The 14,793-nt window shown below is 49.3% G+C and overlaps 1 protein-coding gene across 7 annotated transcripts in view; it reads right to left on the reverse strand.

Annotated features, from left to right (window-relative positions):
- GPSM1 (G protein signaling modulator 1) overlaps nucleotides 1–14,793 on the reverse strand; it is an 84,287-nt gene that overhangs the window by 19,585 nt on the left and 49,909 nt on the right. For 5 of the 7 annotated variants that reach the window (XM_076355021.1, XM_076355020.1, XM_076355022.1 and 2 more), the window contains 2 exons: nucleotides 12,558–12,628; nucleotides 8,801–8,980 (listed from right to left, as the gene is read on the reverse strand). The exons of 1 other annotated variant lie outside the window; for it this stretch is intronic. In XM_076355021.1, coding sequence (XP_076211136.1) covers nucleotides 8,801–8,980; nucleotides 12,558–12,628 — 251 coding nt within the window. The remainder of the gene's footprint in view (nucleotides 1–8,800; nucleotides 8,981–12,557; nucleotides 12,629–14,793) is intronic. One more of the 7 variants, XM_076355023.1, reaches the window with a different exon arrangement.

The following is a 14,793-nucleotide window of genomic DNA, read 5'->3' on the forward strand; positions in this document are numbered from 1 at the left end:
ACAGCCATCCTTGCACACAGGGCAACCAGTACGTTCTTTTTTCTGCGTGTGGTTGATGCACAAGCACAGGCTTGTGTTAAATCCTGCCTCCTATCGCCTTTCCACAGCACAGCTTTGATTCACAACCTGACCTCGGTCTGGGAGGAGGAAAATCAAGGGACAGGCGTAGTGGGGAAAAAACAGAAGGAGGGTGTCCCAGCAACAAGAATATCCCAAAGGCAGGAAGATAAGGACTTCAGCTTTATCTCTGGGACCTTAAGCACCGAAGCATCTCACCGAGGACAAGGCCTAAGGGCTGACACACAGGCAGCGATACCTCTGCCTTGCTTCTGTTCAGAGCAAAATGTGGGTAGGACACTGCAAGGGCAGCTCTGGGACCAGCCCTGAGCAAGCAGTCCTCAACCCATCATTGCCCCAGATAAAGGATACTGATTATGCTGTGGCCCATACAGATACCAGATGCCCTGCCAGCATCAGTCCTGTCCCACAGAGCGCGTGGGAGTTATCTGCCCCTTTTAAGTGGTGACAGGTTCTTTTTTCTACTTAGCTTTTGTCCTCCATGTTGTCTGCAGGACAAAGGGGAGGGAATAGTTAACACTTGTCCTGTGTGTTGCACTGCTGCACAGTGCACCTTATAGGGGTCATTTCTCCTGCTTCAGCACCCAAAAGGGTCAAATATTGGCAGGTGACCCAGAGGTCACAGTCTGGCCTTTTCCTGGATTAAATTAAGAAATGTCAAAACCATTCACAGCACCTTCAAGGGCTCCGTAGCAGAGCAGTCACTTTCCCACAACGAAAACAGCATCACCTGAGAGTCTCTTCGGTGCTGCAAAGCCCATTGCTCTGAGCAGAGACACCCCTGGGACCTGGCTGCAAAGGGCAGTTAAAGCAGCCAGTGCCCGTGACCTTCTCATAAGCAAAAGCTGTAGGTAGAAGAGATGATTGCTGCTTCTCAAATCAAGCCAGGCAGCCGTTTACATTGTGCCCAAGGCATGTAAGGCAGAGTCTCTGGGCTCCCAGTTTTGGACTCCACAGGGGTGGTTTTAAGGAAGCTTCCTCTGGCCACCCAGATAAGCAAGGCAGAGGATGCAGATGAAGAGCCTTGGACTGGCACTACATTGACTGTTACTCAGCAGCAGAGCGCAGGGAACCATGCACAGCTCTCTGAAGACAGCTGGTCTCTCACAAAACCAAATCTCAAGTCACAGAGTCGTCCGAAATGCAGGTGCCATCCCCAGTGAGGAGGGGGTTGCCCAGAGAGGTAACTGCAGCATTTGGCCCCAGCGCTCCGAAGAACCAGGATGACTCCTGCCTCACCTCTCCCTGCCAGGGACGCGGCTCCCTCCCCACGCACTCTCCCAACCACACCTCACCAGGACCAGCTTCTCCTCTGTGGGATGCCGAGGAGCCTGGCAGGTAATTCTGGCTTTTACTCCAACTGTGTATGCTAGCCTACCTCCCAAACCCGCCCCTCTGCACGAGAAAAAGTAACTTAATGAAGGATCGTAAAACCATAAGCCTCATGTAACTGCTTGTGCAGCCCCAGCCCCGCACACTGGAGCTGCCCCTTGGGAAGGGTCGTGCCTGGGTTCAGTCCCCCAGGCACGACACTCGCCTGCAGCAGAGCCTGCAAGGCCCAGCTCTGCCATGCCTCCCTCTCACTCACACACTCTCATTGGATAATTACAGAGAAAACCAAGGCAAATCCCAATTTTAGTGCCATTATAAAACAGAGAGGGGGAATTCATTACCTGGCAGCTGTTAATATTTAAGGAAGAAACTGATAATTTACCTCTGAGGCAATGAATGCAGCACAGGCAGCGCAAGCCAGAAAATGCTATTGCCTCCCCCCACCATCTCTGTGCAGTTACTTTGCAGAGATTTTCTATCTACCTGTTTATTTCCCTGCCTCCCATGCTAGCACCAAAGTCCCAGTGAGGAACAGCGTGTCAGGGCTCTGCACTGCAAAACTCATGAGAGTCTTGGCTCTGGCTCTGCTGTCTCTGCTGCATCTCTAGATTTGGGAGAGCGTTTTTTAAATCTCTCCTGGCTCATGCAGCATCTGTGCAATCAGCCCACCTGAGTCAGAGAAGAGGAGCTAAAGAAAAGAAGGGCCCTAGAGCTTAACAAAAAGACTCATACAGACATATGGAAAGAAAGGTCAGACAATTTAAGATGACTCTGGGGAGGCAACCAGATCACTGGCTGCTTCTCCAAACATCCCAAATCCCTGGAAGAGCCTCCCGATACCTGTCAGACTCAAGCCCTCTAGAAAGTTTTCTGGCACATCCTGCCTCCAGCTAGGAATTATCTCAGCGCAGCCTCTCTCCCAGGTCCACGTCTGCCCAGAGCACTACAGAAGGTCCCACAAACTGAACAGGAAGATAAAGCATTACAGAACAAGCCGCAGCTCAGTGTTTACCTGCGCAGTTCCAACAGGACTGACACCAGCACAGCAGCCTCCAGATGTCATAGGAACAGTCTTAAATTTAGCAGCAGCCGCCTTCCCTCTCCCTGACTCTGGCTTCTCTCTTTGTCTCCATCCCCCCTTGCTCTCAGATTCTCGAAACACCAGAAAGTCTGACCAAGGATAATGGCATAATTACACCCGTGCAGTTAAACAAAAGGTAAAGGTGGTGGGATAAAGGAGGGTGTGCAGGTAGTTTACACATCAATGAGACAAAGAGAAGTATTCATCTTGAAAAAGAGGGAAGATGCACAGACAGCCACCATAGAGCAGCAAAAGCCGCCTGGTGCAACCCCCCACGTTCAAGCTCCTGAGGGACTGCAAGGAAGGATCAGTTTAATCTTCTCTCAAACCATACAAGACAACCAGGGAAAAGATGCTTTGGGGCCAGAGCGCCAGTGTCTGGGAGGAAGCCCCCAAGGGCTGTATTTATCCTTGCATCCCAGCATCCATCTGGCCAATTCTGCAGTGCACAGTGAAGTCACAGGGGATGGACGGGGGCACCTGACATCCTAGCGCTGCCTGGACAACACATGATTCAGCAGGGACAGGCAAGACCTCCCTGCCCGGCTCTGCCACGGATGCTACGCTGCCCTCCGGCTCTGCTCCCTGCCCAGCGACACCAGGAACTGAACTCTTGTACTTGCAGGCCAGGCAGAAGGTCAACCATGAGCATCTGCTCTCTGCATTGCTCCTGCAACCTGACAATCCCCTAGTAAATCACGAGAGAGAAAACCATCAAAAGAGCTCCGGCAACCTGCCTTTGGGGCAGGGGGTATGATCTACAAAATTTTCCCTTCTTTTATGGTTGCTTCTCACTGTAATCATAAAAAAGGTCTTATAAAAGTATTTGTCCTAGGGAATGCTTGGCGATGCAGCGTGCTTGCCAATTGTTCGGTGTCTAAATACATCAGCAACCCATTTCTGCAAGTCGTCACTGCAATCAAACACGGCTCCTCTTTTTCTTGACTATAAATGGTCTTTGCTGAGGACAGGGTGGAGGACAAGTTTGAAGAGCAAGGAAATGCTCCCTCAAGCTGATGCACTCCCCTGGGAAGAGGAGAGTTCAGATGAACAGGACCATTTCTAGAGCACACATTCCCAAGGAGGGGAGAGGACTGGATTTGCTCCTTACCTCTCTCCATGGTTTTTGCTCCAGCTGTTGGACCTTGACCCAATAAAGTGCTTTAGCCCTTGAACTCTGGCACGTGCACAGTCCCATTGACCTCAGAGACTTTAGCTCGGTGCTGACCTTAAACACAAGGCCCAGAACTGGGGTAGGTCCCCAGCACCTCCCCAGGCAGTCTCTTCAGGAATACACAGGCCCTCTCCTTTTTCCACAGTGGTTGCTCTCTCAGAGAGGGGGGGTGAGGGACACACAATCTGATATTTCTGAGGTGTTAGAAAAATCCCATCCTTCTAGTAACCCTCTAAAATACAGCTGTTACCAAGTCAGTCAAGAGCTGGAGCATTACAACCTTCTCCACAGCGGAGAAGAGGAGTTAAATTTATGAGCAAGCCTTTGATGTCTGCAAGCTTCATGTGGTACAAAACCTTCTGCTTTGATGTTACTTTTAAAAGAGAGGAAACTCAGAAGGTGTGCGGTGCACGAGTCCCAGGGAGCACTCGGATCTGGCTGCCCACAACTGCAGGCACAGGGACCGAGCTCTAATGCAGCTACTTTTGCTCAGGGCTCTACTGCAAGAGAGAAAATGTGACCAAACGCGTCTCACCCTCACCAGCTTCTCCCAAACCCACCTTTGCTCTGCCTGTAGAGAACCAGGCACTCACAGCCCTCAATATTCCCATGGGAGCTCCAGACCTGACCTCAAAGGTGAAGAGGACCCTGCCCTTGCCTGTCCCCCAGACCCAAGCAGTGCCGGTCCCCTCTCCTCCCGGCGACCACCAGCCATGGCTGGGAAATTCCGCCACTTCACGGGGCCATGGGAGGGGTAAGGAAGCCCATCTCTCTGCCCCGCCAGCGATGCAACTCTCCTGTGTGAGCTCTCCATCGTGTGCAACACCAGCATCTTGCACAGGACTGGCAGGAAGGTCTAAGCCACACGGAGGGACCTGCTGTGGGCCCTGGCACGTTATCCTACCTTACGCAGCACCTGGGCCATGGCTTCTCCTATCCATCCCAGCATCCCCACGGCTTTGCCAACAGGCTGAGCCCTTCTCCCAGGACCCGACAGAGCTGCCAGCAGGGACAGGCTCCTCTCCATCCCTGAGCTCACTTCGCCTCCCTTCACTTTTCCCTGCCTCCCCTCCCCTGTCCTGCCTCCTCCCATGGGGAGTTTCCCAGCAGCTCAGTAATTAGCATCATCATCACCAATGCTAATAACACCACCACAGCTCCTGCCATCCAAAGCTCAAACAACTTCACAGCCATCATCACGCCTCTGTAACCTCCCCAGGGTAGGCAGGGAAGCAGCATTACCCCATCACACAGATGGGGAAGAGGGAGGTAAACAAGAGGCAGTCGGTGGCAGAGATGGACAGCGAATCCGGGAGCTCTGACTCAGGCACCGCACCTGCAGGACCTCCCTGTCCCAGGGAGCTGCCCGCTGCAGTAAGGCCCCTTTGGAAGGAGGTCAGTGGCTGGGTGGACAGCAGGACTTATCCAGAGATTACATCACTTGGCTTGGGGCCTGGGACGAGTTTTTTTCCTGGGCATCCCCACGCAGAGCCTTGGTTCCCCTCTGCAAAATGACTGTGGGAGGGCAGCACGCAGGACTGCATGCGCAGTCTGAGTTCACGCCTTCTGAGGGGACAGCGGGTATTGTGGCATACCATAAAAGCACCTTAAATCAACCATTAGAGCTCACCTCTAATTAAGGACTTGCTGTTTACTGATGGATTAAAGAGGATTTTTGCTTTGAGCATTCAGAAAATGAGGAATCTGGGGGGATTCTTGTCTGAACAGCCTGACCAAGGAAAGCTTCTCTCCCATCTTGGGTGGGGTTTGCTACGTTTGATTTAAAAAGTCTCACATAGATGGGAATTACAGCTTTTCAAAAAAGTCCACCCACACTCCCATACAACAGACCGACGTGACCCTGGTAGCCCTCTGACAGACGGGGACAAACGCAGAACACAAGGCAATGGGTTGCTTCGCTTTTGGCAAGTACCTGCAAGATGACATTGACTTTAAACGTTCTGAGGTCTGGCCTATGCTACAAAGTCAGGCTGGCCTAACCGTCAGCTGGGAGCACCAACAGAAAACAAAATTCACCTGAAGTGACCCAGCCTTGTTCACCAGAACATACTGCAGAGACGTTCTCCTGGCAAAAGCCCTTTCTGGAGGGTATTTCATGTGTGGCGGGGCACGGTCTGAAGACAACCAGCTGGTGTAAGCCATGAGCTGGTGGGGCTCTGCTGCCTGCAGCAGGGGTGACGGACCATGTATTCCTATGCCTGGACAAACAGCACACACGCAGCACCACCAGGCACTGCAGGGATCAGGGCAGAATTTCAAATGCCGCCTCAGCCTCTCCAGCTCTGGCTTCTGGGGAGCTCCTGGACTTCTGAGCGTGTTTCAGAAAACTTTAGGGAAGGGGATATACATACACCTGCCTTCACTGTGTGGGTGCACAGGCAGGGGCAAAACCTAGTTGGGGGCTCTGGCCTCCTTGGCAAGGAAGGATGGCAGGATGCCCCACTGAGAGCAATGCTGGGAGGCTTTGGTGTCCCACGTGCATTTTGCCAAGCAAATTTCCCTCTGCCATTCAGAGCATCTGCCTACAAAGACCACAACCCCAATCACGCTACATAACTCTGTGTATCTACTGGCCTGAAGAAAAAAAAACAATAAACCACTTGTCACTGTCATTTTTATGGGATATGGACTATGGTCCATTAGATACCAAATAAGGGGCACTCTTTAAAACAAGACAGGCAGTCACCCTTCTCCAGCCAAGAGCACTGTGGAGTGCATTGATCTATTCTTTCTTGGGATAAAACAGGACATGTTTAGTGTCTGCAAGGAGGAAGATGTCATTTTTTTTCCACACACTGCTGCTCTGCATATCCTGTTGAATTCACTCTACGCTGTTTCACTACCATGTGCACCAGGCATGCCTGGAAACTGAACTAAAAATGGATTCTCAGGGCTCAGTTCCCAAATCCAGAGCAAGTAGGGAGCTAACACACACACTGCAAAGTCAGGGCACACAGGGAAGAGGCCTTGGGAGAACAGCTGGTAAAAGAATCAGACTGCAGCAGTCAGGTAGAGCCTGAGCCACCCCTCTGCAAGAGCGAACCCTGGGCTTTGCATCCCTGCTGCGCAGTCCCCCATCCCCTGAAGGGTGGGAGGAACAGCGTGTCCCTCGCCTGCTCACACACTTCCATCAGAGTCAGGAACCAGCATGTACCCCAGGTGTCTGAAAGGCACCTCCTGCGGCTGGACTGCGTATGTCTACACTTGCTCTTTCATGGACATTCACCAAAATCCCACGTGTACTATCACGAGGTCGCTGGTGGTTGGCAATGTCCCATGGGGCTTTTCTTAGACACAGCCTATGTACTCACAGCTACACTCCTGAGGAATGCTTTTTGCCTTGCTTTTGGATGGAGCATGACTTTTGTTTGGTATCTGGTTGAACGTCTGAGTTAAAAATACAAGGCTATTTCTGGCAGAAGTGGGGTTTTTTTTTTTCTGCCTTTGTATTGCCTTGGATGCCCCTGTGCTGCTGTCCCCTTTCTGGCTCAGATGAGCTTTGTTTTCCTTCTCAATGATCATGTTTGCACCAGTGAGCAGTAGGAAATGCTTTTCCTATTAGAACATTTCCATGAGCACTGTTGGGAATGAAGAATGAGTTCAGAGAAGTCTAAAAAAAAAAAAAAAAACCCCAAAACCCAGTTGGTGTAAAGATCCTGTCTCCAGTGGTCAGAGAACTGAAAATCAGGAATGTCCGTGGTCAAAAAGGGATGTGTACATACGCACATGCACACAGGTACAGCAGGACATGTTCTCCCCGTGGACCCTCAGACGAGGAACAAAGGACTCAGTGCTAGAAACACTTTCAAGCATCCCCACTCTACAGACAGGCTTCATCCCAAGCTCTGCAGCTCAGACCTTTTCATACCTAGCGTGAAAGTATTTTATTTCGCGTTTCTTAAATGCCAAGAAAAAAACAGGCCTATCTTTCCTGACTTGGATTTATTCCATCTGGAATCACTGCATGATCACAGGACTGTGAAAGTGTGTTACAGCCTCAGTATAAAGCAAGAGCCCAAATACTTTCAAGAACCTGTGCAATCATTAAATCTTTGCTGTTATGCTCCATCTCCTGGCAGCAACAAGCTGAGGACTTGGGGCTTCTCACTTGAGATCACTGAGTTCAAATATCTCCAAGCCCCCTCCCACGATCCAGAAACATGCCATCGTTTGTGGGTGTCCTGTCTCCAGGACTGAGAACAAAACCAACACAGCTGCAGGAAACCTCCCCAGTACATCGTATTTGCCTTGTGTCACAACAAACATCAACACAACCAGAAGAAAGAACAACTTAACAAACAGCTCAATTGTTTAGGCCAAAGACATCAAAAAGGCACGCGGAGAGCTTTCCAGGACACGGATCCCCACTACCTTCCAGGGAGCCAAGCACAGACTGAGTCAGCTCTTCAACACCCAACACAGGACTTACTGCATGCCAGTAACCCATAAATCACTGACATCAGGGCCAGCTCCTCTTGCCAGCTTCTGCTCTTTAGGAAGCATGCTCCACCTAACTTCCTTCCAAAGAGAAGCTCCTAAACAATGATTTTCTATCATCTCTGCCTAATGATTGATGAATTCAAAGAGACCACTCTTCTGCACATTGCCACTCCGGAGACCATCAACATGATCAGGAGATGAGAAGAAACAATATCTAAGGTCCCAGATTTGGCAAAGGCAACCAGGATTTTTCGTTGTTCATCAAAAACCTGCAAAGGGCTCTGTTTCTTGAAGGCAACAAGCCCACACTCCTCATGAACCCCAGGAGGCTGATCAGGCTCCACACAGCAAGGGCTACTAATTGCTGTGTTCTTCTGGAATTCAAGGCATCACATCCTGACAGTCCCAAACTCGGGAAAGTTCCGGTCTAAATTCTCATCCCTCAAGAGAAGGTTACCATTGTTCTGCTTAATGGACAGTGAAGCTGAGGCTCAAGAAGGCAAAACTATGTGCCTACAGTTGCCCAAACAGTCAACAGCAGAGCTATATGCAGGCTCTGTTTTCCAGCCAACAGACCATGTTGCCACCCCTATACCAGGTTAGAAATGAGGCAAGAACAAATATGCTATAAGAAACTCCCAGATCAGTACTGGAGGAAAAAAACATCTTCCTACCGACTGCAACACCTGGACTCTGACTTCGCTGGTATCCAGTGGCGATGTACTTGAGCCCTGGGACTTTCTCTCTGAACTGGATTGGTGCTCCCGGTATTTCTTTGACCTTGCAGGTAATGACAAGAACTCTTTTCCAGAGATCTTCAGGTCTCCCACATGATGGTTGTCCCCATTCTGGTCCTTGGGAAAGCAAGAAATAGTCATTGCAAAAATTGCCTGTCTCAGGTTTATGTGGAGATCTGTTGGTAAGTGTCCACAGAGCAGGAGATGCACAGAAGCAAGAAGTTAACGTGGAGTTTAGATGGTGTGAGTTGCCACTCATGACGTGCAGAGTTAAATGAGGAAATCTTGTCTATCTCCGCAGCAGGTGATTTTAATGAGTGGAGAGGAAGCATCACCCAGACAACACACAGTAGTCAACTTCTCCACAGGGAGAAGTCAAGGAGAAGTAGCATCCTCTTAAAAAATCCAGGTATGGAGGTAGAGACACGGCTAGTTTATTTACAGGCATAGGGAATGATGGACAAAAGGTCCAGAAGCAGTCACTGCTGCTAGTGATTTCTGGCAACTGCACTCCTAAAAACCTCTTCCAAACAGAGCGGCAAGCTCATCTTGCCCAGGATACCAAACTCCTGGCACAAGTCCCTCCACTTGCTGTATCTTCACTTCTTCCCAGCACCCAGCCATGCTGCAGCCCACCCTGACCCACGGATAACCTGACCATGCCCCAGGGAACACAGCTATGCTAGATGCTCCACAGCATTTCCTACCTCTAGGATTTGGCTCCCAGCACACACAGAGCATTGCCTGCCTCAGTGTCTCCCTCTGGCTTCAGCAAGAAGGGCCCTTACCCAATGGTTTCCTAAAAGGCAGGTTAACACGAATGGTTGCAGTCCCCATTCAGCTCTTTTGCCAACACTCATGCTACCAGAAGCATGTGCGAACCACAGGGTAACGTGACTAACTACAGCAGATGGTTACAAGCAGTCCCCTGTTCTCTCACTGCTGTCCTCCTTTGCTCTCTTAAATGCTTCTGCTCAGTACTCCCATAGACACATAAAATACAGGATTATCACCCCCGTGTGATGCATGGGGAAACTGAGGTCACAGAAATTACACACGTCTTGAATTCTAGTTTTTGTCCCTTCTCACTGCAGCGCCTCACTTTGCTTTTCCAGGCCCTGCCCCATGCCTGGCTCCTCCACTCTCACCCCCTTCCCGTAAGACGCACACAGCTCTATCCCTTCTCTGTCAAAAGACTCAGGTTAATGGCCCTGCCTGTATTATCATAACAGCCTCATTACTGCTGTCATGCAGATGAGGCCCTCGTACAGAAGCACCAGGAGGAATATTCAGCATTTAGCTCTAAAGACGCTTATTAAAGGCACCAGGCATTTTACATGTAACTGGTGGGAACTGAGTGCCTAAACCTGCTTGATGCTTTGGGCTTCGGTGTTTCCGGGCTGCAAACCACCTCTTTATCATACATAAAGCACTGAGGAGACTCCCCCCAGGGCGTCCTCACTGCAGCAACTATATGCAGGTGAAAGAATCTTGAGCACAGCTCAGGAGACGACCCAAGGGCTCACGAGGTTGGGATTCAAGGGCACGTACACCGAAAAGCCATGGATACTGAACAGGATCTGAAGTCACAGCTCACCAACAGCACAGCACGATACTGTAGCCAAAAAGACTTTTCCATTCCTTGCAATACAAACAGGAATAGTGAGAACAAGTAAGGAGAAGTTCATTTCCCTAGATGCCATTGAGGGGACCAACTGCAGCCAGGCCAGCGTCCACATGTTGAAAAGCAGCCACAAAAGTGGATTTCAGAACTGGAAAGAAACTGCCTTACGGTGCCTTACTGCCTTAGAGCCCTCAAACTGTTTAGTTCGTGACAAAAAGAATAGATGACTCAATTACAGCACATAAGCACCTTCAGGGTAAAAATCAGCATGTGATAAAAGAGATTTTTAGTCTGGCAGAGAGAGGAATAAACAAGAACCAATGGCTGGGAGCTAAAACCAGAGAAGCTCAAAACAAGGAATAAGGCACAGGTTGGAGAGAGCAGGATGATCAGGGAAGCGGCGCTCCCACTATCTGCTTGGGCATTCAGAGCCGACGTGGGTACGTCCTGGCAGATACACTCTGTCCAGACACACAACTCCATGCAGAGGCATTGGACAAGAGTCCCTGGCCTGCGCGGTAAGAGGAGTCCCTGCTGACTTGAAGGCTATCTCTGGCAGAGACGAAGGGCAGAGAGGGTGAGACAATAACGAGAGAGTGCTGGAAAGATCACAGTTCACTCCACTGGTTTATTCTTTACAATCTTATCACCCTCACCATAGCAAGTTTGAAGCAAACAACCCTCTCCCATGACTGTAATCACCTCTCCCTAGGAGCCGCAGCAGGGCAATTGCATCCAAAACACTCTCTCAAGGAGAGGTAAACTTGCACACACCCCACAGGACCACCGCAGGGGGAGTAGGACAACTCATGTCTGACTCCACGGTTAAGGACTACCTACAGCTCCCGTTTACTCCGTCCTCCCTGTGAAATCCCTGAAATCCCATAACCCTGCCTGAACTATTGAACGAGGCTCAGCTTTTACAGCAAAGAGTAGGAAACCAACAGCATTAACAGCATTAGCAGCAAATCACACATCAGCAAAACTCTCCCTGCCAGTCCTCTGGGGCACGCTGCTCCAATGAGGATACACAATCGAATGTCTCCCTGACATTGGGCATCGCTGTCCCTGCTATCAGTGCCCCAGAGATGGAGTCGCACTGGTTAAAGCAGGTAGGAGCCAAAATGGCCAGTGGGCAGTTGGGAGAATTAATTAAAATACATCAGTGCATTTGGCATTTAACTCCCAAAAAGAGTTAATTCAGGGAGGAGCTTTTGTCTGGCCCTCCCAGTGCTTACTGGAATGTTTAGGCATTCAAATGGTTTTGCAAGCCTGAGGTTATTTTTCATTGACCATCCGCACCTACCTGCAACTTGGGCCAGTATTTTCTCTCTGTGACACTTCTGTAAAAGGGGAAATGCTCCCTGGGACACTTCAGAGAGCTGTGCCTGGGAAGCACTGGATAAACGTAAATTATTTGTGCCAAAGATATTCCAAAAAGGCAGAGCATGGCTGAGCCCCATGGCAGCACCAGTGCCTGCTGCTGGGCAGACCCAGCGATCCTGCGCAGGATTTTCTGAGAAACTTAAATGATCCCTGTAGGTAGAAAGGCTCAGTGCCTCCCAGCTGACTGTAGAAACAGCCTTTGCCCCAGGGAGACTGAGAAAATGCTGATGTGCTTAGATCTGACATTTCCAGCAGCGAACCGGAGCAGAGGCAACCCGTAGAGCCCCTTGGAACAAACCCCTCCGCCTCCTGCAATGCACCATCTCCTGCTTCTGACCTCTCCTTCCCTACTTGTGCTGAATGCAGCACTCCGCTGGGCTAATAAGGCACTGAGATTTGCCACCAGCCACTAAAGAGGCTAAAATACTAACGATTATCCTCTCAATAAAGGGCTGTTTTTTCAAAAAAGCAAGAAGTGGCTTTTTCAGCTTTCAGTTGTTAAGTGCCTTTTTAGTTAGACCAGCTGTTCCTCTCCTCCAAGCTCTCTAGAAACCCTCTTTGGTTAATCCCATTGACTCCAATGGTATCTGCTAATTGCATACTTCCCTGCAAATGAAGCCAGTCAACAAGCCGTTAGAGATTCTTACTGATATTTAATCTTTGAGGCCAGACATCTTTGCTTACCTTTTCAGAAGGGAACTTCAGGAGGTCTAAGCTGTCCATGCTGTTCCTTTGGAGTCTCTTTGGCCTGGCTCCTGCAAAACAACGCACTCTCGCATCAGGAGGGTGTCACTCACCGACAGCACTAATGTCACACAGATAAAATTCAAACCAGGGCAGACCCTCCGCTCCTGTTAACTACAAAGTCAAAAGGACGAGATGCTGCAGCTGTGCTGTCCTTGAGATTCAAACGTGGTTTTTTTCCTCTATTGTTTTGGGTCTTTTTCAAAACACTATCACAGCACAGTCAGCAACAGCTAGGGCTGCGTGAAGGTTTTGCTATCGAACCAGTGGCTGGGTCACACTACGACTCTGATCTCAAATGAGGTCTCTGGAATTCAGGAGTTACAAACCCCATTCTAAACAACAAAAGTTAGAGGACTGACACTGAGAAAAATCATAACAAAAATATAGTTTAATAAATGTGTGGATTTGTTGCTTTATCTTCATGTTTTTGACTTAAAGAATGTATCTGGGACGCAGCTTTGAGCTTTTCTCTACAGTCACGAGGGCTGGAAAACTAAGTGAAGGAGCAAATATTTTCTAACTATCATAGGCCCAGCCTTAAGGGGAGCAAAACCTTGCCCTAAAGCTGACAGAGAAATCAGATAATTTGGCAGCGTTCGTTACATTTATTTGAGATTTCATAAAATTCATTTTAATGTAATATTCTAGAAATAACAGAGTGGGTGAAACACAGTTCAGCTCCGACTCCTGCTTTCCAAACTTTCTTTACCTCCATGTCTCCCTCCAACCTGCTTCCAGCTTCTGTTGCCTTGCTCACTAACACAGCCAGGATTTACAAAATGGCTCTGGGATGCCTTCACCACGTCTGGGAAAAATGCTGCCCTTTCACCCTCCTGCTCCCCTTCCCTGATCTTTCCTGAAGGTTCGGTTTAGCTGAGCACCACATGACATCCCACACCAGCAACACCAAACAGGGCCGAAATGAAAGCCTTGGACTCAAGGTCCTGTGACAACTTCCAAGCTTCAGGGGAAATCCTGGGGGAGGGTGAGTGAATGCATGTGAATTGAAACCCATCCCCATGCTGAGCCCTGAGAACGGAAACCACTGAGCTTTGTGTGGTTCCTGCAACAGCAAACTCACCAAACCTAAAGATTCCCCAGTTTCCCACCACCACCTAACAACACCGTTGCTTATGTTACGGCAGCCCCCACGGACCCTGTTCGAACCCAGGGTGCCACTGAGCGGCTCACTGGACAAACTTAACAAGAGAGAAGGCACAAAATTAGTAAACCAATTCAAGACTGACTGTAAGCAGAAGATGGTGATTAAATGGAAAAAGCCACCAGGTAGCAGGGATTCCTGCACTAACACACATCCAGCTCAGCCAGGGCTCCAGATGCGACCACAGCTGTATCTAAACTATAGCAACTCCAAAGACGCTGCTGCTTTGAGAAGTTCAACCTTGCTCAGCTTCATGAGGTACAAAGAGAAGCTCAGATCAGCTGGGACTTCACTAAGGGTCATGCATATATATCACATCTCAGTTATAAATGAGCTAAAGTTAATTTCACTGCCCCTCGCTACTTCTTCGCTACCCTGAAGTGATTTACTTCTTGCAGCCATAAAGACTCAAATGAGCAAAATGTTTCTGCACATTTCTGTCTCTCTACTCCAAAAAGCACATTAGCACCAGCTTCGTTTTAACGTGACTTCAATTACTAGGCTTTGAGTTCAGAAAAGACTGACATCAGGGCTAGTGAATAGGTGCAGAACAGATATTGATGTGAATATACCATAAGACCAGAGAGCAAGGAAAACACGTAATGATACGCAGTTGCCATTCCTACCAAACTCTACCCCCTTCCGCACCGCAAAGCCAGTTGCTCACTTGGCAGCAGCTCAGTAACAACAGGATTTGATCCCGGAAAGTCAGCGATTGCTGCTGACACTGGTGAGGGTTCAGACACAGGGCTGCCCTTCCTTTGGAGCAGGCAGGAAAAAAGGACTTTGCTGCCCTCAACAAAGCAGGCAGAACTCTTGATTTTACCATTTTTATTCCACTCTTTGCTTACGTTTACTAAGATATCTTATCTAAGGTTTCTTATGTTTGCTAACATATCTTAAGCACCTCCTGTGAGCAGGATGGGAAAGGCTCATGCTGTTGGATACCAATGAAACAATATGGTTATTTGGTAGCTGAACACATCTATTATCACAGGCTGGATATGCACT

The sequence above is a fragment of the Aptenodytes patagonicus genome, chromosome 18, assembly GCF_965638725.1.
Source record: "Aptenodytes patagonicus chromosome 18, bAptPat1.pri.cur, whole genome shotgun sequence".
Classification (NCBI taxonomy): Eukaryota; Metazoa; Chordata; class Aves; order Sphenisciformes; family Spheniscidae; genus Aptenodytes; species Aptenodytes patagonicus.